The sequence below is a fragment of the Argopecten irradians genome, chromosome 1 (assembly GCF_041381155.1).
Source record: "Argopecten irradians isolate NY chromosome 1, Ai_NY, whole genome shotgun sequence".
In the NCBI taxonomy this organism is placed as follows: domain Eukaryota; kingdom Metazoa; phylum Mollusca; class Bivalvia; order Pectinida; family Pectinidae; genus Argopecten; species Argopecten irradians.
Window position 1 is genome coordinate 31,948,461 of NC_091134.1, and position 24,995 is coordinate 31,973,455.

At 36.2% G+C, this 24,995-nt stretch overlaps 3 protein-coding genes across 4 annotated transcripts in view; 1 reads left to right on the plus strand and 2 right to left on the minus strand.

Moving 5' to 3' along the window:
* Nucleotides 1–2,149, minus strand: part of LOC138324303 (rab-3A-interacting protein-like) — a 54,350-nt gene extending 52,201 nt beyond the window's left edge. For both annotated transcript variants that reach the window (XM_069269387.1, XM_069269383.1), the window contains exons 1-2: nucleotides 2,013–2,149; nucleotides 758–1,183 (exon numbers count right to left, since the gene is read on the minus strand). In XM_069269387.1, coding sequence (XP_069125488.1) covers nucleotides 758–1,125 — 368 coding nt within the window. In that variant the 5' untranslated portion in view covers nucleotides 1,126–1,183; nucleotides 2,013–2,149. The remainder of the gene's footprint in view (nucleotides 1–757; nucleotides 1,184–2,012) is intronic.
* Nucleotides 2,150–5,159: 3,010 nt separating this feature from the next.
* Nucleotides 5,160–10,123, plus strand: LOC138324330 (uncharacterized). The gene is given in 4 exon segments (XM_069269409.1): nucleotides 5,160–6,767; nucleotides 8,757–8,909; nucleotides 9,202–9,858; nucleotides 9,861–10,123. Coding segments are annotated over 4 exon segments (2,493 nt in total). The 5' UTR covers nucleotides 5,160–5,209; the 3' UTR covers nucleotides 9,986–10,123.
* Nucleotides 10,124–10,373: 250 nt separating this feature from the next.
* Nucleotides 10,374–14,323, minus strand: LOC138324340 (zinc finger protein 672-like). Its single transcript, XM_069269418.1, has 2 exons — nucleotides 13,800–14,323; nucleotides 10,374–11,954 (listed from the first exon to the last, which is right to left on the minus strand). The coding sequence occupies exons 1-2, from the start codon at nucleotides 13,981–13,983 to the stop codon at nucleotides 10,888–10,890; spliced, it is 1,251 nt and encodes a 416-aa protein (XP_069125519.1). The 5' UTR covers nucleotides 13,984–14,323; the 3' UTR covers nucleotides 10,374–10,887.
* Between the last annotated feature and the right edge of the window lie 10,672 nt (nucleotides 14,324–24,995).

Here is a 24,995-nt window from a genome sequence, read left to right on the forward strand (position 1 = left end):
GTATATTGATTGAAGCTGAAGAGTTCAATTCCAAAGAACTTTGACCCATTAAGTTACATAACAATCCTTCAATGTAACACATGAGCTAGTTAACACAGCTTTAGCAGCTGGGATACTTTCCACTAAATTATAATGACCTATTTCCTGTGTCTCACTCTACCACAAGCACATGTATATGTATATGTAGTGTGGATATCCGAAACAGCTTAAATATACTGTGATAATATCAACCCACATATTATAAACTGTAGCTTCTATTCCTATAGCTATAGCTTGAGATATGTAGTTTTTTTTATTCTTAATGTTACCGCAAGCGAAATAAATATACTATCAATAATTATAACCAGATAATTATGGTATATTTGTATGCTTATTTAATAACCCATCTTTAGTATCTAAGTTACAACAAGACTTCCATCAGCAATTAACGCAGATGGATATCCATGCATGGCCGAGCCAGCAGTCAATCTTCAGAGGTTTGATCTTCTTCAAATCTTTTTATAAAGTAATAAATTGCCAAAACTATTATAGGTCCCATAACGTTAAATACTCAATTTAGTAATTACAGGAAATTTGCAGTCCTTATCAAAATTATTTTTGACTTGGAATATACATTGTAATAATGTATATAATATTTATCACTGCATGGATAATCCACTATATGCATACATTCATAATATAAATCTAAGAATAACTATCCATTTAACTATTCCAAATACCATTTTTTCTAAATAGCTAATTTTCATGGCACACTCACCTTTGGCTTTGTCCATCAAAGCCATTAGTTGTGACAGACTGACCATGATTATCTAGAGCTGGAGCTGAGGCATCCTCCAACGGACCAGGCACAGACGGATTTCCGTGGACTTGTGAGGTAAATCCTCTTGTTACATTAATCTCAGTGTTATTGTTAATAGTCACCACTTTTTTGGGTTCTGGTGGAATCACAGCAGTTAAAGGAAACATTTTGGAATCTGCAGAATTTGTCTGCGTCTGAGGTGGAGGCGGTGAGATGCCGTTGATGTTGCTGACATGGGTCAATGTGACAGCAGTGTGACTAGGACTCCCCAGAGGTGGAGCTCTCTTTGGAGGGTCTTGAAGTATCACTTGACCGGTATTCATCATTTCACATCGGCCAGTCAAGTCAAGAACTTGATCTCATGCTGGAATTTGTATATAATAACTGAAACACAAAAATATACAACACTTAAAACTTTACATGAGCACAGCTATAGTGCAATACAAATCAAAAGGTTGTCACTTAAATTTGTACAGATCTCAAGAGCAGAAATTTATGAACTACAGAAACAAAATAGAATGAAAGATTTAAAAAAAAATAGACTAACAGATAAGACTGAGTGACTTGTAAACACATGTATATATACTCTTTATATGCATCATCCATGGGTATGTTTTTCTATTAATATCTTTACAGTTATCTCAGAGTTTGCGTTTACACTGTCCCCATGGCATATCCTTTTAAAGCACAGATTATGAAAAGGCCTCCATTTTTTTCTGAAAGTCCATTAAAATTATAGGCATAGAAGGAGTGAGGGACCTCATTTTATTTGAGTATAGGATCCCATTTGATATGGTACAAAACCATACATCTGTGTTGTTTTGGGGTTATTAAAATGAGAAAACTGCAAGTTAACATTGCAAATCAATAACAAAAACATCACTTCTCTAAGCCTATACAAGGTAAACAGTAATCCTGTGACTGGATCGATGTGTGTATTGTAGCAGAGGCACAAACCTACATGTAGGCCTATTAGTTTTCTATTTTGCCTTACACAAGTCTCTTGTTCCCCAAATCGGGTATTCGCCATAGACAATACAAAGTACCAACTTTAGTCTTATATCAGAAAAGTTCACTGTTGTGGGAGGAGCCCCCATAGGGCTTCACTTAGATTTCGTCAACAATGTCAAATTCCTCTGCACAAACGAAACAATAACAATGCCAATCTCGACTGAATAAAACACTTGCATCGATAACAAAAGTTGTCATTTACCTCTTTTGGAAACCAATGGTTAAGACTATGAAATAGAGAGCGTAGATCAACGTATAACACTTCCCAAAAGTTTTCTTTTTCACACTTGACTCTCAGCTGACACCTGTCGTAACGCTGGCCTCCATCTTGGTTTGATATGCGCAAGTTATATGCGCAGAGGAATTTTGGTCGGGATGACATTTTGTCCCGCCGCCAGATTGCGCACATGACCACTAAAAATTTATAACTTTGCATAGGTAACAGTCCGAAATTAGGCTACCACCCTATAAGCTTGTTGACATTTAAGTTGTCAAAGGGTTTAGGTATGTAATATTATTTACAAAAAAAGCACATGCAAAAATAATAAAAAATTGGTGTGATTGGAAAAAAAAACTTGTGTCGGTGCAAATTATTTTGCAAATTCAATTTCATCAACAACAAATATTGATATGGAGATAAAGAGAAAACTGGAAAGCAAAAAAAAAGAGGAGTAGATCACGTCTTACACCCTGACATTCATAGGAATTGAATCTACAATATATATAATACGTGTCGTAGGCTCTTTGAGTACATCATGATAAGAACAAGTTTACTATATATCGGTTGTCATTTGTAATACATCGTCACATTCAACACCGAGATAGATGTAAGCAGAAACTTATATACATGTAACATAGAGATTGGAAACTCTTTCTTTGTCTTTGTTGACAGGCAGAGGGACCTCCGGTTTATAAGCATTTTGCCTTGGCCAACTACTTTTAAGTATATTCATTCAAACATGATATTTTTGCATCAAAACAAAGTTTAAACACTATATCATGGTTTGATGATATCAGTTTTCCCGATTGATGTTTTAATATGATTTTTGAAAGCACGAAATAAGCATTTTTACCTGGTTTTTCGAAAATCAGTCATTCAAAACCGGAAGTGCATTTTCTTTTATTAATAAATAAGTTAAAATATAATTTTATCTATCCAAAATAGTACTCAAACCATCTGAAATTTACTGAACATTTACAACATATCAAAGTTATTCTTTTATATTCAACTATTTAAGAGTTTATCTAAAAACCCATAAGCACATACAGAGGTACATATCTGCCGATCGTAAAATTGGAGGAGTTGCCAATCTCTATGTTTATATGTTTCTGATGTAAGGTATGATTTGTTCTGGCCAAAACAAGAATGATTTCCTTTTGTGTAGGTTTTTATGTTAGGCCTAGTTCGAAAAATAAAAATTGAGGTTTTACGCCGTTTCGTCGGAGGCCTAAACTTCACAACATGTAGTTGGTCCAAAGTGGCTAAATATTGATCATTAATTAAATATACGCATCTGATATTGTGAAGATTCATAAAACAATGAGAACAATAAAGAGTCAAAATAAAATCCAATAAAAGAACAAAGAATAGATGACATATGATACGTAGTTACTTCCACGCGTCACATGTGCGCTATGTCTGTTTGAGTTGCCTCCCTTCTTGCAGTCAAAATTTCTTATTTCCTAGGCATGCTGCATAAACTACCAATGTATCTTCTCTCTTTTTAGAAAAAAAAAATATCATCACTCTGATTGAGTCAGACTACAATGTTAGGCGAAGATTTTTTGTTGTTCAAGAAAGCTTTTTCGAAATATCAGTGAAAATTATTCATGGTTTTGTTGTTTGTACTTTTGTTATTATTGAATGTATCGCTGCCCTTCCTTTATGTATTCTATTGCGACATATTTACTTTTGACAAAATTTTAAAATTCACTTTCCTAAGTGACGAGTTTAAAAATTGTCATTTTGTTAGGATATTCCATTACACAACATGGCGTTATGCAAGGAGACCCACTTTAACTGTAGAAATGATAATCGTATACAATATTTTATACGATTTGTGTGCTTTCCTATAGATCTACATACATTTAATATTTTGTGGGAACATGAGTTTATTTGAGGTGATCTATGATACAAGCGCTAATATAAAATCAATCTGGTTACATATATAATACATGTACATTGTATGTTCACACGTAGTCACCCCCTTTTAACACTTCTCAAATAATTCTATAATTCTCCAATATTTGAATTTCAGCATTGATACATGTATATACGCGTTAATGATGTCATGAAGGTCTGAAAATGTTAGCGATAGTAAATTATCTTACTAATTGTTTTAAATATATTTCTAATTTATCATACAGGTTAATACAACGCACAATTTATATTCAAAACGGGATATTGATTATTTTCTATCAAATTTTATTTTAGAGTCAATCTACTGAATATATCGATAATACCATATTTGTATAACAGATAGAGTGTCTCAGTATTAAGGTGTTATGAACTTAGACGATATTTAAAACTACTTGAGAAGTTGCACTATCTCTGGGACTGCCTGACAGAGGATATAACCTCTTCAGTCATATCATGTACGATAACGACGCCGTGAGTATACAGACACCTGGAGATATCACACCCTAGGGTCAGGTCCCCGGGGGTCAGGTCGCCAGGGAACCGGACCAAAGGGTTAGCCCCCAGAGGTCAGGTTCCGGAGGGGTTGGTTTACAGTCTAAGATGCTGCTGAAGAAAAATTCATCCAACCTGTCCCTCAGCATTGCAAGAGGCGAGTTATATAATATGATCTAATTCCTTAGAACAATATACCTGTACGATAGGACATCGAAAATATCAATTTTGGTAAAACGACTGTTATGCTATAGCCTATATAACCTTTACAAAAATGCTTTGCATGCAAGTTTTCATGTTAATTTATACAATATTAAATGTATATTGGCATGGGAATGCTTAGATTGTAACTTACCCATCTCCGATTTCAAAATTTTATTTGTAACTCCACTGATATATATCATACATTATATTTACAGAAAGGCGTTAACAAATAATAAAATATCTATTCTAGCTGTCATTTTTAAAAAGCTATTTTCATGCAAAGAAATTGCATTCTTTGAATCTTTATGAGTTTTTTTTAAACTTTGTTTTATTTCCACAACGATCCTATTCTGTTATCGGTGATGAGGGTAAAATATAGTACAGAGAAGCGCACAGCCTTATCTGCATAGCCCCTGGTTATCAGTCAAAACGACCAATATCGGCACTGGCGTTATCTAGATTACCTCCCTTTGGTACCTATAAGTATACCATTGGAGGAAATGTCATAATACGGTACAGACGCCTATTCATTCAGTCGTGATTACAATTCAGAGTAAACTGAAATGGAAAAAGTTGATGAAAATAGGGAAAATGACTCTGACGATGAATCATTGACTATTGACAGTGACGATGAACTTGTTGACGATTCCACAGAGGGGAGTGTGACATCTGAAACTCTTCGTCTATGGCCTGTGGTTACAAGTGCGCGAAAGGAACAAGTTCTGCCAAACTTTACCGGCATCAGTAACTGTTCCAGCTATGGCGGACCAGAAGCGGATGATGCTCTTGGAATCAACATGGAAAACCGAAATACCCAACGGAAGACAGATACAGATATTCGGATCCTAATAGCATACCTCCGGTCTCTCAACGACTCACGACCCCCGGAGACGATTCCTCCTATAGAACTAGACAGGTATTTATCGAACTTCTTCACCATTGTAAAGAAACATGATGGCAATGATTACGAGCCGGCCAGTCTGAGGGGAATGCTTTGTAGCGTGGAGCGTTATCTGAAAATGAAATGTTACCAAGCATCTGTCACTAGAGATATTGTTTTTGTGAATACGAGACATGCTTTGAAATACAAGCAGCAGCGGTTACGGGAACTAGGCAAGGGCAGCAAGAAAACCAACGAACCTTTTGGCAAAGTGACCTTGGAGAAGGTCAACCAATTGTTCATGGCGCACGAGATGGGTCCGTACACACCAATGTCCATTATTAACAGTATGTGTTTCATGTTCATTGTCCACTTCCGGTTGCGGAAGGCAATAGACCACAAGAACTTGGTTTGGGGAGACATCAAGCTCCGGGCGGATCAAAGCGGTAAAGAGTACATCCTGTACGAGCCTTTAGTGAGCCGCGGACAGCTCGATGGCACCAACTCAACCTCAACTACTCAACCAACTACCGCAAGCACCACAAACGCCATGAACGCGACAAAACCTGAGCAAAGCCGTACGTCGTACATGAAGCTCTGTATATGGGCCCAGCCGGAAGTTCCTGAACGAGATCCAGTCGGAATCTATAAACTTTACAGTCAGAAACGTCCCCCGAATATGCAACATGACAACTCGCCATTTTACCTCGGTATTACCACCCTTCACCCGTCTCCTGTACAGGCATGGTATAGGACATGTGCCATGGGGGTTAATAAACTCAGTGATCTTGTCCGTATGATCCGGGACATCACAGGACTCCCTCGGGCCGCACTAAATCCCCCGGCCGAGTCCCTTTTATCCGAGAGTTACACGACTCATCTCCCTTCCTCTTCCGGGACATCGTATAACACCACCAATTGTTCATCACCGGAAGCTGACAGAGACATCTACATGCCTTCACATTTTCATAATTCAAACAGAGAGTCCCCTCAGATTGAGACAAATACGTCGATATATAATACCCACATAGAGGACAGAGTCAAAGAAGAGCCCAGTGAAAGTGGACAACCATTGGTTACCACCCGAATCGACGCCTTGTCCCGAAGGGAGGGACAAAACGCCAAGCTACAGCAAATTCAGCTTCCCGCCACGCACTCCGCTGAGCACAACTGGAGCAACTCCACTTACAGTGACGTGCGGTCTACACCGGACACGCCCCAGCCAACTGTCAGTACACACGGTGAGTACAGCTTCTGTATCGAACAATAAAACATTTGGTACATCGTATTTAATGTCAATATGAATGCAATAGCTGTGTTAGATGACTAGATTTGCGCCCATAAAGACATAATAATTATTTATCTCAAACTCAAACAGCAATTATATGATATAGCCAATAAATGCATTTTACGAAGCATTTTATTTTGAAATTCGCATGCATATAGTATACGCTTAAAATCCGTTTTCTCGTTTTTGTAAAAAAAAAAAGGCACACGATTAATACACTGTATTTTGTTTTATATAAAAATAATGCATATAATGCAATAGTCCGCTAAACCTGCCTATATTGTTAGGCTTTTCTTTTTTTATTTTTATTTTTTGCCTAATATGTATTAGGCAAAAATTAATTTAAAAAAAGCCTAATAATATAGGCAGGTTTAGCGGACTAATAATACAAACCTTCGATGCTGTGCTGATGATTAACAAAAAGCCACTATGACTTCGTTCACCATAAAGATCCTCTGAACGTTTGATTAGCTGATTAGCGAAAAGGACTATACTAAACTGGTGCTGATTTAGATGGAGCTAATGCGGCACCCTGTCTTAAGGTCAAATAAGTTTGCTTCAATATAAAGTGAAGCTAATTTGCGGATCGACATTATAAAAATCAGCAAAAACAAACATGTACTTATCGAGTGATAGTTTACATATAAAAATATTACTTTTCAAAATTATTGAGAACTTGATTGCTCACTGTTAACCAACATATTTTCGCGCGAGATTTAATTTCAATGTCAGAGAAACAGACACTTCATTCGCAAAAATCTCCCAACAATCAAAAACTCGAAAAATAAAATCGATAAGAAAATAAGGTTTATACTAAATTTGTTTTTCATTTGTTGAATTGTCAACTTTTTCTATCATTAAGTATACTATTTCTTTATTAACGTTTATGTTTTACATGCACTGATATTAGTTTGAATTAAAAGTAGTTTCAATGTGGATACGGCGAACCTTGAGAACGACATTTATCTAAATTCTCCCAAATAATGTTTGAAGCAATGCAAGTCGAATTTTCTTTGTTGTTCCATTTTCTCAACAAAGTCCATTTTTAATGTGCACTTGTTTGTATGCGTATGCTTATTTTTCATTTCTTCTTTTTTCCTCTTTGAAAAAAGAAAAAAGAAAAAGATAGTGACCAGAGTACGATTTTTGTCAGTTTTAAAATATCAGTTGAAGATATCTATCTTTATGTTCTACTTCGATATCGCCCACATTGAAATGATGTAATGTAGGTCGCCATATTCTTAACGTTTATCTAAATATTTCAGCAAAGTTTCAATTAACATATGGACATGGATTGTATTATAAGATATGAAATATGGTAAACAAATTGTATAATGTATATATGCACAAAAGCATATAACTGTAGAATATTTTCTCTGCGAAAATCTGTAATATTGAATATTTCCCGTAAAGCTGTCAGGGCACTTACGGAAAAATTATCAAATTCTATTTCTGAGTGATATCTAAACAATCAACGTCATATCGCCCCACCTTGTGGTTTTGAGGGTTTGAGGAGAGACGAGCGCGAGATGAGATTGTCCTCATGTGCTCTCGTGCCCTGGATGGTATCGGACTGCCTGATAACCCGTTTCCGACGTTCTGAGAACTTTAGAAGCTGTTGGATATATCAAGGACAGTGTCCTAATATAGATTGGGAGATATGACACAAGTCTAACGACACACTTTTCGGGCTTTCACGATAACGTGGTTATGTATTGTCACAAGAACGCATGGACAAGTAGTGTTAATACCATAGATAGAAATTTTAGGTCACAAGATACACATTTTGTCAGAAATACGTATTTCTATATCAATATTATCATTTTAATATAAGATATTATTATAATTCCGTTATTTTTGGAATTTGTGTATTGACATTAATACTATTTTGTTGGATTTTTCGACGAAAATTGCACATTATTTGGTTCTTTTATCTTTTAAGATAATTCTGCGTCGTTGGATGACCCTGTAATGGCGGGCATTGAGGGAGAGCAGACCAAATTCCGGGAAATGTTACAAACAATAGATCCCGAGAGCTTGGAAATATTCGGAGCGTGGCTGAAGCGGATCCGGATATTTCGGAACCAACAAACAGGTTGTCTGTTAATGTAGGAAAGAAATGTTTGTGAATTGGTGATTTGGATAATGAAAAAGGCTCATATTTAGTCATTCGCCTGTGCACCAAGACATAAAAAATGACTGTACATATATACTGTACATGGCCTAATCATTAGATACAGTCAAACCTGTCATAGCGACCAACTGTATATTACGACCATCTGTCATGACGAACGTTTTAATATTACCCAACGCGTTTTAACTATATAATTACTAAATAGGGCAGTTGAAAACTTGGTGAAAATAAACTTATTATATATTTTCTACAGGTGAAATCCAATGTGAGGAAGACGACACTTCCACTACCAAACCAAACAATAATGACGTCAAGCGCGCTGACGTCACGCAGTCCAGCATTACGCTGAACATCACACTGTCACCAGGCGCTATGTCAGGTGAAGGCCCTGTCACGGTGACCGCCTCCACAGTCAACCGGAAATGTCCTCCGGTCGTGACACCACCTCAGAAGAGCACAAATATAAAGACAAATGTTGTAGAGCCGCTGGACATCACGAACACGCCCCGCCCGACAGGTCCAGGTACAATCAATACCACCAACCAACCACCAATTGCAGAAAAAACAACATGGCCCTGTCCCTCAAATAAACGGAAGCGGTATGCCTCAAGTGATTCTGTAAATGGACCGCCCGGCAAACTAAACAGGCAATGCTTCACAACCGGAAGTCGTTCGGCGTATGCGGGTGTAAGTGATAGCGGCGAAACCGGAACTTCCCTACAAGGTCACCAGCCTGACAACTTCCTATCAAACAGAAACTCTGATGTGGGTGGAGCTGTAACCCAGACAAACGAAAGTATAACGAACAGTAACCCGATGAATATGTCAGCAACTGATAGTCCTCGGCGATCTCCGTCAATTTCTCCCGGTGATACGCACACCACCTCCCACACTGTAACAAGGAGCATGGTGGAAAATACAATATCTGTGGTACAGCCATGTCTCACCACTTCCGGTTTATCAACTTCCGCTGTCCAGATGCCGACGCCATCTATTCCACAGGCGCATACATCTGTTTCCCAGCGTCTGGGCTGTAATACCGGTGCCCGTGACCTCAGTATGTTTTTACCCATGCCTCTACCGTATCCGGGACAAATCCCAACCATCATGGCCAACCGGATGCTTCACAATCCAGCTATGTTGGCTTCTTTTGCCAACTCGCACATGCCGGTGTCTGCGCATGCGGGGTACCTGCCGCACAGCAGTTTATACAATTCAATAAATAGAGGTGACAGCACGGTAACAAATACTTCAACAGCTACCTCTGACTCAATAGATTAGTTCAAGCCGTACGTGACTGTAATGAATTCTGTGTGTGCATATCACAGAGTTCTCTCTTTATGATAGTAATTGATTGTTAGGTCATTAATGACGTCAGTGACATTACACTCACAAACATGAAAGACATTCCAAGAAAAAAATAGAGAAAACTCGGTAATATTGATATACAGAAAACTTCCGAAATTCCACAAGGTTAGATTCATTGTATGTTTCACGAATAAAATATTTAACATCTAATGCCTTTTGTTTTCATGAATTGGTAGCAAACTTTAGGACGATTTCGATCTTTTTTTGCAGTTTGGTTTCTAAGTTTCTGGTCACCAAGAATAATATATTGTACCTCGTTCTCCCAAGGCTTGGATTCATGTGTACATATATTCCGTAAAACGTTTTTATAAACATACATTTAGCTCATAGAAAACATTTTCCATAAAGGTTTTTAACAAACAATAAACAAATACTTTAAAATAACGTTTATTTATAACTGGTATATTATTATAATATTACAATACTTATGTACATATAATTTGCGTAGTTTTAAAAGGATAATACATGGTATACAAGTATAAGTACAGTTCTGGGCACTTTGTAAAATGGAAGGAAATCTTTATCACAAGTAATGTCACATTAAAGCTGAAAAACTATTGAGGCTAAACATTCAAACGACCACGATATCTGAGTCAGTGTCATGTTTGTTCAACATCGAGTCCATACCAATATCTGTTGGACATTCACTTTGTATCACGAACCCAGATTCTGCGGCATTCGGATGACGGGACTTGATATGTCTCTCCAAATCTCTCCTGCGGACGAGAACCTTCCCGCAATAATCACAGCGATAGGGCGTCACTCCCTGAGCATGAAGACGGATATGTTTATTCAAATTACTCGGGTCACCGAATGGTCTCAAGCAAACTTTACACTTCAGTGGTTTGTAACCTGTATGGGTCCTCAAGTGAATCTTTAGTCCATATTTTCTCGAATAAAGCTTTCCGCAGTATATACAATAGTGTCCTTTCTTTGATTTGTTCGCGAAAAATGACTTTGGAAGCAAGTCTAGTGGTTCCCCGTCCGACTCCGAAGGCATTGATACCGGAACCGGAAGTTTGGTAGGCGTTGGGTTGCTACGAAATTTTCCTTGCTGCCTGTTATTCAACTGTTGCGCACGCACACACGGTTGTCTACCGGACCATATCGTAGAGTTCTGGTTCCGGTGATGTGACAAACCAGCGGTATACGGCGCCCATAAGTCATAACATCTGTATGGTGGTGATGTCATATTCCCTACTGAAATGGGAAATACCTGAGGCTGGACGTGGTTAAATAAGTGTAATGGCTGAAGAAACTGATGATCATGGAATGTCGTTATCCTGGCTTTTCCGAACGAGTCCTTAAGGGACAGATTGACCGGATGGACGTCTTCTGGAGAAATTGCGCGACCGAAGGGATGCTGACCAAATAAGCTGGATCTATGTGTTGATGTTAGATAGTGAAGTGGTCTGGTGAGGCCATTGGGTGGTTGTTGATGGGTGTGGCCCGGTTCCGGGACCGGCATCTTGCTGGGGCAGCTGCATTGGAGATAGGGTCTAAATAGAATGTCTCTGTCCGGCATATTTGAAGCTTTGCTGACCACGCCCTTGTCACAGTGTGTCCGCAGGTGTAATTTTAGGGGGTTGGGGTGTGTATAGGTCTTTCCGCACTTGTCGCACACGTACTGTTGGTTACCTGAAAAATGCAAATGATACAAGTGTTTCAGTTAAATCATCAGCAATTTAATTTCAATTTCCAAAACCATAGTCTTTAACATAAATTGTATCTATATTCATTCAATAACGACTTCATCATAATAGAATGTTTTATGCATGTATGCAACTTCAACTTGAAACAATTATATGATAATGATATGTACTTTGACATAAGTTCACGATAAGGCCCGTTGCGTTTATATGCATGAAGTAATTTCGGTACTTTACTTTGTAACAAAGAGGAAGCTTAGTTTGTGTATGAAACTATTTCGAGATCGTAGAATTAATAAACTTAGACAAGAACTTTGAAATGAAGTGAAGTATAGTTTCAGATTGTTTGACAAATACTAGGTAAAGTTAGCCAATTTCTCAAGACGAAATGTCTTTTTTACATTTATAATATAACATCTCGGGTTGAATTTATATGAGCTCAATTTATTTTGGTAAAGTTTAAATGTCTTTTTATATGAAGATCAGTTATCCATTCCTAAGCAATTTTAAAATAATTGAAAACAAATAAACAGGTGACTTAATTAGATGTAAATTGATAAAACTGACCTATGGACCCGTATTTTAGCAACTTTCTTATAATTCTAATACAAGATTATCTCCTCCTGGTTTGAAACTAATAGAATCGCATATACCTTTATACCAAAACTGGAAAATCGATAGTTTTAAACTTTTAAATTTATTAGATACTGTGAAAGTCGTTCACGCAGTGGTGGATTAGGTATTGAAAATTAAATTGCGCAGTTAGTGAACTGTAACCGTCCTGATATTTTCCGTTCGTGACTTATTTGCAATAAAAGCTGTTTTGAATAAAACCCATGTAAAATTGTAGGACTGTAAACCTTTAACAGAAATCAGAATTGTTCAATTATTTCAATGTCATTTTGTTTCAAAACTTTTTTTTTTATTTTGTTACACAAGCCAATCTATGGCCAGAGAAAACCTCTCTTAACATGATCAAGCTATCTGTGGGACTCTCTTTATTTTATTAAATTTGCCGTTACCTTAATTAATGTAGGTCTTGATTTCCATGACCGACTTGTTTTCAACATTTTACTTATTTGTTGTGTAATGAAATTCTGCAGCTATGAAAAGGATACATTTATTTTCTAGAATATTGGTAGAATATGCTGACATCTATACATCAAAATATCTCAGGAAGATGTCGACGAATTTTCGATTATTATAATTTGTAAAAATTGTTTACACATTCAAACATCTAAACACTTTTCTAATGTATTATTCAAAATATCTTTCAATTTTGGAGGAAATAAAGCTAATAGTAATAATTAATGAAAATCTATATTTTTCTGTCAGATAGATTATAATATTTTTCGATAATGTATTTCAGTCCTGTTTATACTGTTATTTCTTTTGAATGGAATACTAATATTAAGTACAAATAATAATCTAATTAAAGATGTTCCACCGCTGACAAATGGTATTTTGTCACTATCAAAAACAGGAGCAGACGATTTTGTATTTTATTCCAGTTACAAAAGTTACTTACTTTACACCATTATCACCACTGCAAAGTTTGAGCTACTTTTTTTTACTTCAAGTTAAAAATATGAAAAATAATTAATTGCATCCCGAAAAAATTCTGTGTCACTATATTAATGGAAGGAAGTAATGATTGCGTATGCACCAACGGCGAAATAAATTATTTTATATTATTTTTTGTGTTAATTAGACATATATATACATGATCAAACACCAATTATTGTTCAACTGATGAATATCATTTATTAAGTACAAATAATAATCTAATTAATAATAACATAAATCCTTACACTAACTATAAAATCCAACTTACCTAGTATATTGTTAAGTCCGAGGAACGGAATGTTCAACTCTCTAGATAAATGTTCACTGTGCCAGGCTAGCAACTGTTCACCACTCTCAACCTTCTTCAAAGTTCTCAATAAAATATCCCCATTTTCATGCCGGTAAAATTCACAATTCTGCTCGTGTCGGTCTCGTGCCGGCTGCACGTACATCAGCCACTGATTGGACGGTTGGTACTTCTGAAGAATCTGATTGGTTGAATTGATTTCTTGGCAGATCGTGCCGTTTTTGTACCTCACCTGGCGACAGAAATGTTACACACTTTGATTAATTATACAAACACTTTTAGATCACATTAAATTGAAATAGCTTCCTATGGTAAATATTTGTAAAATTCTTCCTTATGAAAATTGATCTATCAAATAAAACAGACATAAAAGGCCCTATCGGTAACTTGGCGACATTTTCAGTATTTGACAACACTTGAAATCTTTTGTATTTCGGGGATTTGTAGAAAAGTCTTTTTGATCAAACTACTGTACGACCATTGACCAGGGACTTGAGTCTGTGCGGCAATGTTTGACCAGTCCTAGCGGACTGACCAGCGGCCGTAACAAGAGACAGAGAGTAACTACCTCTGTACTCGCCCGGTGGCCTAAAGTGTTTGGGTTTGGGCTTAGCACCACCCGCACGCGAGGACCGTCCCCTTGATTCCGGATGGATCTGAAGAAACCGGAGATCTTCTGTATCAAGCGGCCTCTCGAAAATGTAACCGATGGAAGATTGACATTTGTACAAAGCAGACGATACATATGTCAGGTGTCACCACAGAAAAGTCCTACATGTCACCAACTTCCACCATTTCCATACACCGGTAAAGATTATCTAAAGATATCGTGTGTCCATTAAAATACTGCGCTCCATATAAGTACACTCTATCATGTTTTTTTTTTTAGTTTGTGACATGTATACACTGTCTCAATAAACAGCATGGAAGCTTTAAATATAAATAACCAAATCTTGTTTTTGCTTATTATAATTTAACATAGTAATTATTTTGCGCATGTTTTTATATCAATCCATTACCACCTATATCGAATTCTAAATGATTTGATTGTCTAAAATATTTGTTCAAATAAATATTGTCAAAAATATTACAATAGTTTCTTTTACTAATAAATAATAAAAGATATTTCTCTGACATATTTTACAATCGATTTTAAGATTAAGTGGTTATTATATCTAACTATAGAATAAGCAACCTTTATGTCTATTGCTTATTTGAGCATATCAATAAACAAAAAGTAAAGGCGGTTTATTTTAAGAGACATGATTTTACGATAAGCTTATTTTGCACATACATTATGCTAAATTAAGATTTAAACGAAAATGTTTGAAATCGGTTTAATTATATACGGCCGGTCAAATACTAATAATTTCACAATTCTAAATTATGTATGTAAAACTGTTTAATCTAACGTTGATAACCTATAAGATAGCGAAGTAGAATAACGTATTCTATTCAGTCACAACATTTCAGAAAACAAACAAGATTATTTCAAGTAGCTTTGTTTGAAATGTTGATTAATAATATCTTAGATAGTTGCCATTAGTGACAAAAATAAAACGGACGATATTAAACTATAATAACGACCGACACACTTCTAAAGAAACAAATTGAAACATGAAATATTCTATGTTTACAGAGAGTGTGTGTAAAAGATTAATTTAACAATATTTGAGTATTATCACCACAATAACCTTCACATTAAACATTGGCGATATAATAGAAACTGACAACTAGTCTTTAAAACGTTATACATGTATCAGTGAACGTGCATTTCATTGTTATTAGATCCCTGTGTGTAGATGTTCGAATTAAAACAAAATATTGTTCCGTGCGCGTGACATGTGGTATCCAGGCAATGTTGTGTACCGGCACGCGCCAGGGGAAGGCGGCGACCACTTGATCCCGACCGATCATCGTCCAGCACGCGACCACGGATGTACATTTCATCGTTGGATGGCTCTTGACTGTCCACTTTCGGGTCATGTTATTGACAGCTCAAGCTTTCCATTTTGTCGGAGATGTCATTTTCAAATCAGCCAAGGGTAATTTGTAGTCTAGTGTTTTTATAACAAGTAAACTACCATGTTAGTGTCGGGTATGATAGGAGGGGGATCCCGGTAATTACAAGCTTAGGGTTTTATTCTCTGATGCAAAGTGCGTGTTGATGACACTATCGTATGACAATGACAATGTGACCGTGGTCTAGGGCCATGTAGTGGAACCACTGTGGGGTCGTGACGCTCCTCTATCATTGACAATATCACTTCATATCTATCACGTTATCAGTAACAATCAGCTGGGATGTCTTAATATTTGACTAATTATTATATATGTGTAATTCTGTCCCATGGTTATTTCCCTTAGACCCCCCGTTGCTACACTTTTACCAGATACTTGGTTTTCTCTTTTCAGCCCCATAATTTACAATCCGGTATATCTACAACAACTTTGATAATCTCCCGTGGAACCTGTAAATTAACACTACTAACCAACGGGAGTATCTCCCTTGCAGCCATAAAGCCCTTCACTACAGTTATTATATGACACGGTTACCTCCCTTAAAACTCCACTGTAACTGTGCGATAGGGATATCATCTTAGACCCCCGTAATTCACCAAATGTTCCGACAGGAATATGTCCCTTAAAAACCCGCGAAATTAACCCCACTACTTCGCGACATGATTATCTCCCTTGGATCCTATAACAAACCACACTGTTACTACATTATGTGACATGGTTATCTCCCTTGGGCCCCGTAATTAACCGCCCAGTTACTATCGACAGAGTCATCCCCCTTGGACTTCGTAATTAACCCCACAGTTACTTGCGACAGACTTGACTTCCTCGGACCCCAATAATTAGTACTACTGTTGCTTTGCGCAATGATATCTCTCTTGGACCTCGTAATTAACCCCACAATTACCACGCGAGTCGACAAGGTGATCTCCCTTTGTCCCCCTAATTAATACCATTGTTACAGTCTGCAAGGATTATCTGTCTTTGAATCTCGTAATTTAGCCGTTGTTACTCTCCAACAGGGTTATCTTTTTGGACTCAGATATCAGCACCGCTAACTATCATGTACTTTTTGAACCCATTAGGCACTGTAGCGTGTGAAATATCTATCATTTAATCTACTAAATATCATTTTACGACATAGTAATCAATATGATCAAAATGATAATTATATTTTAGAAAAAGTTACAAAAATTCACGAGCAGTAATTAAAAGTAATTCGTCGTGAAGCATAAAATATTAAATATTTGTTTAAAAGCTCGAAATTGTCTCCAATATAGCATTGATTTCTTTTAAATCAAAATGATACTGTAATAAAAATGGTGGATATGGTATATTTTTCGGTAACCCAGGAATACGCTGCGCATACATCTGAACAGAAACACAAATATATACATATAAGATCTGAAGCATCGAGGATGATTGGATGTTTAATAACTTTACAAAAACTTTTCCGTACGTTAGTGATGTAAACTTGTATTACCAAGCTAACTGTAACTTATTGTAAGCAGATAGCTCCATACGTTGTCATAAATGGCTTTCTTCTCTTTTGTTTAATTAAATATACTTTAAATTCAGAGTACCTTTGATTTTCATCTTGAAATTGAAATTTTCTTGAGTTTTGTATGAAAATTTCCTATCAAATTTCCCATAAAAGTTTACATATCGGGTGGTCTTCACACCATAAATATCATATAACAAGTCTGAGTACCAATGTACCAGGAGCCAAAGGTATTTTAATGCAATATTCTTTTAAATATTTTCTTCTATTGATTTGTTATTATTTCTACTGTCTTTATTCCGCACCGGAGAAAGTGTAACGTACGTGTAATTATATATCCGAGTAGCCACTCTTTTGAGAGAAAACACCGGAATATTGGTGATAAGAATGTTTACCATACGTCACAGGTTCTACACAATATCATATTTAAATACAATCAAATAACAATTGAAATTAATTATTAAACTTTCATTAGCAAAATATTTCTTTTAAATCTTATTCCTGCATATTATTTATATCTTAATTTATATTTAATAATTTTTAATGTCCTTCACTCCATGTTTCTATAAGCTGTCACAAAAATTCATTTTTACAAGACAGTTTGGCATCTTTTTCAATAGTATGAATTATCGAAATTATAGCACAAATTTTAATTACTGGCATTTCGCAAATAAGAATAATAGTATTATATATATCATTATTTTATGTTTTCAAAATTAACATACATACCTTAATCAGAAACTCCACCTTGAATTTGTCATCAATACTTCGCAGGAAATTGAGGTTGAAATCCCCTGGGTACGGCCCAGCGGATGCCTGGGCGGGAATATCATTTGAAGCTGCCACACCCGTACTTCCATCCCCGGGGTTGTAATGTCTTATTTCCCCATCCCCGGAAGATCTTGCTTCGTTCAGCTCTGTCATATCTGGGTACCAGATTTGACGGATGTGTACTGGTGTAATTTTTAATGTGAAAATGAAATTGTATGACAGTTGAGCGAGCTTTTATCCGTGCAGGTCTGTGAATACTTGGAAGTGAAACAGCTGTTTAACCGCCCGAGCGCCGTCTTGACAATAGATGCGTTTCCATGGCGATATAAACTTTCTCCATTTCGCGGTATTTGGTGTGCGATACACTGCTGAGCTGACGCATGCGCCGTACATTAGTATCGGGGTATGGTCTCTTATCCTGCTGTTTTAATGAAGTTGATATAGTTTTGTAATAATTTGTGGAGAAGTGGCACATTGTCCAATATGTCACAACTTAACTAGATCCTACCCGACCGTCATAGCTTAATGTCAAAGCTAGTCCGCTACTTCAAAATATCATCAATCACTTAAAGAAATAAGGTTCACAATTATCATTATTTTTCCTTTTTAGCGTCGTTCATTTTTAACTCAAAGTACCTATTGTTATTTCACTCATAATATACTAAATGAATAAAACTTTCATCTGGGGGAAAGAGAGGTTATATTTTTTTTTATAAAAATATTGCTTCACTCTTTCCTGGCTTTACATAACTGATGGGGTTTCAAGAAAATGCTAATTAGAAACAAGTAAATGAGGGTTATTAAACGACAATATAAACAGTATACAGAGCATGCTTATTTAACAAGCAAAGATGGTGTCGCACGCACAAGGATCTGAGAAATAGTTAATATCAACTTGGATCCACCAGAGAGTCCATAGACCATATTAGGCGTTTTAGGGCTCAGTATATAGTACTATGCAGAATATCCCTGAAACGTCTATAATTGTCTATGGGCACTCAACTGTAACCAATTCACAGATCTCTGTGGTCGCACATACATTTTACTTATATGCATATTGACCATAGCTGTCAACTTTCAGGTATTGCAATGCAGGAGAAACCGCATCAGGGAATTTTTCAACAATTCAACTGAGGCGCTACGCGTCGCTTACCAATATTACTTGTAACGTTTTAGCATAAACCCTATTTATCTTTGGAAAATAACAAGAGATGGAAAATTGCAAAAAAACGAATAAATATTTTTTGTTATCATATAACTTTAAATCTTGTATCTTTGGCACCAAAGGTACTTTTAACACGAAAAACAACATTTGTGTTATTTAATCTCCCCTTTACAGAAGATTTCTTAAGTAGACCAATACTATTCAATAACTGCATGCGTTCAAATAAACTGTTTTCTTCGAGGCAATATGGATTTATATCAGGTCGATCTACTTCACTGCAACTATTGGTTGTGCCAGATAAATGGACGGCAGCTATGGGTAATGGACTTGTAATTGATTGTATATACATGTATATGGATTATCAAAAGGCTTTTGATACAGTGCCATACAGAAGATTGATAAGTAAAATAAGATCATATAACATTTCGGACCAAATCATCAGACATTGTAAAATCTGATATATATCTTTTTGCTGATGATACGAAATATTTTAGAATAATTAAAACTACCGAAGACAAATTAATATTTCAAGATGATCTGAATACTATGGGAAGTTGGAGCGCCAAATGGTTATTGAAGATGCACCAAGAGAAATGTAAATATGTCAGTTGGTCGAAACACAAAACAAAGAAATGGAACAGAAGCAACCTATCATTTATTTGGAAAGGATTTACAACTCACAGAAAAAGAAAAAGCTATTGGAGTAATCAATGAACCGGAATTAACATTTGAAAATCACATAAGCGAAAAAGTAAACAAAGCAAACCAGATTTTTGGACTTTTAAGGAGAACTTTTCACTTCATGAACCACAAAACTTTCCTTCCATTATATAAAAGCTTAGTAAGAACACATCTTGATTATGCAAGCTCTGTGTGGTCACCAACTATAATAAAAGATATCGATAAAATTGAATCTGTACAGAGAAGAGCCACGAAAAGTCTACCAGGCATGAAAGAACTACCTTATCAAGAAAGACTGCAGAAGCTGAAACTACCTACTTAAACATATAGAAGGATTATAGAAGACTTGATTGAACTTTTTAAAATTACAAACAATATTTATGACAAGGAGTCTTGTTAATTCTTAAAACTTTGGAAAGAATAGCTTTTCGATCCGAACAGTTAATTAAATGGTGGAATAGTCTAACAGAGGAAATTGTATCAGCTCCAAACATAAACACTTTTAAAAACAGACTTGATCAATTCTAGATTCTAATTCATGGTATTATTTATAACTAAAGGGTAACTATGCAATAAGCGGATAATGAACTGTAATATAATTAACTTTTTTCATTAATTCCTATGTAGAGGAACATTATGTGTTCCTGTATTGGAAAACTACTCTACTATACTATACTATTGGTCTACTTTAGACATTTTCTGTAAAGGGGAGATAACTTTCCGTTTAAATGGGAGATAACTCACCGAGAGTGTCTATGTACAAGATTGTTACATATTATTTTACAGCAAAAAATGATAAGAATGACATATCCAGCTGTTAAAATGCTATGCCTATGAAGTATATTTGTTTCAGAAATGCATATATTAGCGCTCTATTACCAATTTACGTCTCAGTCATGCTAATGTATAAAAAAACCACTTATTATTGAAATTATAATTTAAAGCTATCTAAACTTGACCTGAAATATTTCCCCCGTGACACCATTGCCCGAGGACATCTCTACAGCTGTGGTTCGTACTACTGTCTCAGTAGGGTGACATTTCCGGCCAAAAAATTAATTATGTCGCAATCTTAATGTGAATGATATTGAAATTTACGTGTTAAATGTCACAAAAAACAGTTTATGGGAGCGGGTGGGTAAACGGTGCGATATAAACATATCAATTATAAAATCATTTCCGGGTGCGCACCACCCGGGTTTATGGTTGTCAATTCAAACAAAGTGAGTATTTGATTAAATTCGTCATACGTCAGGATGAGTTTCTGGGTAAGATAAAAATTAATTTTTGAATAGAATACACCAGTGATTCCGGGTAGGCTGCAGTTGCACAATACCACATGGATAATCAAACCTCGCTGCGTGCATAAGAGCCGAATGGGACCGTTGTATATTTTCCCAAACGCAGTGAGTTTACAAAAGTTAATTTTACTGCATAATCCTACCATTTAATAGCGCTCTTCAACAAAAAATTACGTGCAGAAAAGTTATGTTATTGATTTTATTCATTTTTCATTTCTTCCTATTGCCTGTAACTAAAAAATAAAGAAGAAAAAAAACTAAATCTAACCGTTGTTTTGGTAAGTGTATAATTAAAATAAATAAACTTTATTTATTTTACTTACAATATATGCAAATCACTCCCGGTGGCCTGGATGTAGGTGATCAAGGGGCTCTTAGTGTGGGAAGAAACCGGAGTGCCCGGAGAAATCCCACGTGATCGGGCAGTTGACCCCTAACCTTTTCACGTCAGTGCCGGGGAACGAACCCCGACCGGCTAGGCAAAAGGCAAACCACCCGATCACATGAGATTTAACAGTGTTTTGAAAGCATTAAAAGTGGTATGAACGCAATTGGATGCAGACATAATTGATATATTTAAGACTAATCGCATTATTTTTAACTGGAAGATACAATACAATGTACTGTGACAATGTAACTCCTAACGAAAACTGCTGAAATCTATCCATAAGTGAAGATAAGACGTTTCAAAGAAAAAAATGAAAATAATATGTAACAGAGCACATGACATTCAATAATATAAGACTCTTTCATATGTGGGTATGAAGGATAGGGATATTCTACCCGAGGGTCACAAAATGTAGTAAAACCCGAGGCTTGCCGAGGGTTTTGCAACATTTTGTGTTCCCGAGGGTAGAATATCCCTATCCTTCATATCCACTTATGAAAGAGTATTTTTCTTTCATACCTCTAGGTTTTATTGCAATATTACAACTATAATATACCGTCAATTTGAAATAAATTCGAAGAAATCCACGACTGAAAGTCAATTTTCTATGCATGAAAAATTATGTGATATTTTCAACACAAATTCTGTTGTTTACATCTTTTATAGTAAAACCAGTCAAGTTTGTGAAAAAAAAAGTTAAAATTGTACTGAAGAAATAGACATTTTGTTGACATCGTGACGTCACAAGGCTTTATTGCATGGGTAGCCATGCAATACAGCCTCAGGCGACACAAGTGTATTGCCCTAGATCAGCCAGTATTACACCCGTAGGTATGAAAGAAAAATGATTACTGCCTTCGCTAGGATTCGAACCCGGGACCTCTAGCTTACTAACCTTACGCTCAACCGATCGAGCTAAAGAGAAGATCATTTTAGGGCAGCGGTATATTGCGCCTAGTATTTACCAGGGTTACAATTATATAATAAAATTTCAAAACGGCCCGATAACTCTTAAACCCGTTAGTCTGAAGACCCGATACCACGAAATCCCGTTAGTCCAAATAGTCCGAACGCTATTTATTCCGACTAACCGATATCTCAATCGCCCGAAGGCTTGATACAAATGTATTTCGAACGCCCGTTTGTCTTAAGGTACAATAGCCAACAATTTGTAATTCCGACAACCTGATATTTTGAAGGTAGACAATAAGAACATAATTCTTTATTCATACAAAAAAAAAAAAAAATGAAATTTATTTGTATATTTTGATATAGATTTTCTTTTTTAATTTCTTTTATTTTCACACAGTATTTTACACTTTTTTTTGTATGCAAAACTACGTGCAAAAATCATCACTTTTAATGTCGCTCCGATATTTCTTTTGAGGCTTGAAACTTGAAAACTTTAATCAAAATTAAAGTTTGACTTTTATGTCATTAAATCTTTATTTCCATTCTACTCAACCAATATTGTGTAGTCGTTGATATTGCACTTTACAGTTTTCAAACGAATAGGATTTGTTCTACATTTTTCTGTACATTTACTTCTTAAAATCTTAATTTAGTATCTATGCTTTGTCATCAATACATAACAAACTGAAACCAAATCCACGTATCGGATGCAGAACTACATGTAATATAATGTACCGGTACTAGAAATACGGGCTCATGATGGACCGGAACTAGAACTACATTTGTATATATATGTAATAATGTACTGGAACTAGAACAACGGACCCATGATTGAACGGAACTATAATGATGAGAGTACCGGAACTAGAATTACCTGTCATGATGTATATGAAATCGGACTACATGTAATGATGTTTCGTTCTAAAATCACATTTTATGCATGTACCGAAATCGGAGAGGAAAACCGGAACGCTATCTACCCTACGCATACGGATAGCCCGATACACTCTGGCCCTGACACCAGACTTAGACATTATGACAGATAGATGTCTACGGATAGTGCTGTTTCAGAGTTAAAACTGATGCCCCAATTCTCGACCTCCGAGAGTTGTTGCACCTTACAGGGCGACATGCCCTTTCAGCTGGTATCTAATAGGCCTACCCGCCCCGTCTTGCACCCTCCCCGGAGGTAGATGGTATCACACAAAGATCACTTGTACTCCTAGGACCTAATCGATATCAGCACTAATTACCGCTACTTCCCTGTTTGTCAATTAATGGAGCCTTTTACAGTCGACACCATTTCACTTGACTACCAGTCACCTTTTTTCTATCTTTAATTTTCTTAAAATTGAAAATCAAAATTAAAAACTGCACTTTTATAACGGTAAAATTTCGCTACGGTCCGTAAAACTAAATCATAAATAAGACCAAAGCTATAATAATGTCAACAGTAAATTGTCAAGATACCCATCTCCGTAAAACAACCAGTTTAATTGCGGACGAATAAAAAAACAAGAGTGTATTGTATCCACCGGTGTGTAACGATGCGCACAGTTGCGCCTGAAAGAAACCAAGCACCGTAGACCGGATGTACAATTTAAAGCGTCCAATTTTTTATGAAACTAGATGATGACACTCACATTCAAGCGTCTGACCACTTACTTTTTTTCCAGAATATTAGTTTGACTGTAACGAGTTCGGAACTCGTGCTCTAAAAGTTTCGCTTTACATTTCCCTGGATATTTATCAACCCAATCAACAGTCTAGGATTTCGGCCCGGGAGATAAAAACCCGGAACGTCCATATTGGTCAAATTACATAAATTTAGTTTGTTTGTGCTGTAAAGCCGTATCGCTATACATCAATTGAAGTTAGATTTACACGAAAATGATACATGCGCGCGTGCATAGAACGCGCGGCGGCACGTGTCCATGTCTCTTTCGTCAACATGCGCCGAAAGACAGATCTTGAATCAACGCGTGCCCCCATTATTGTGTGAAAAAGAAACAAATATGGTTATTAAAGCATTGGAGCAAATAGACCGACTCCCCCGGACTACCTGCCTCAGAGTAAAGAATTTTATACGTTTATAATTGGAGACGTTGGGTGATTGTGAATAGTGTGTTGTTTTACATATACTAACATGTGTTAAACTGGACTGAGATTCTCACAGTTTTTTCACTTTTTACCTCCCCTGTTAACACTCCGAGGCTGTTCTTTTCATCAATTAATTGTCAAACACAATGCAACACGGCCATTTAATCGACATTCCTGACAAAGACATTCAGCTCTAAGCAGGCTTACGATTGTAGTGACAACTATTTGCAATTTTATTACTTTCTACCATATGGTTGTGTTTTGATAAAAGTCGAGTGTTTTGAGAAGACAATACACGGTAATGGCCATTCAGGTCTAA

What these genes read in the sequence shown, in the direction of transcription:
- LOC138324340 (XM_069269418.1), bottom strand. Translation starts at nt 13,983, where the DNA reads ATGTACGTGCAGCCGGCACGAGACCGACACGAGCAGAATTGTGAATTT. An exon ending in CGGACTTAACAATATACTAG is followed by an intron (nt 11,955 to 13,799) that starts GTAAGTTGGATT and finishes TGCATTTTTCAG; the next exon opens with GTAACCAACAGTACGTGTGC.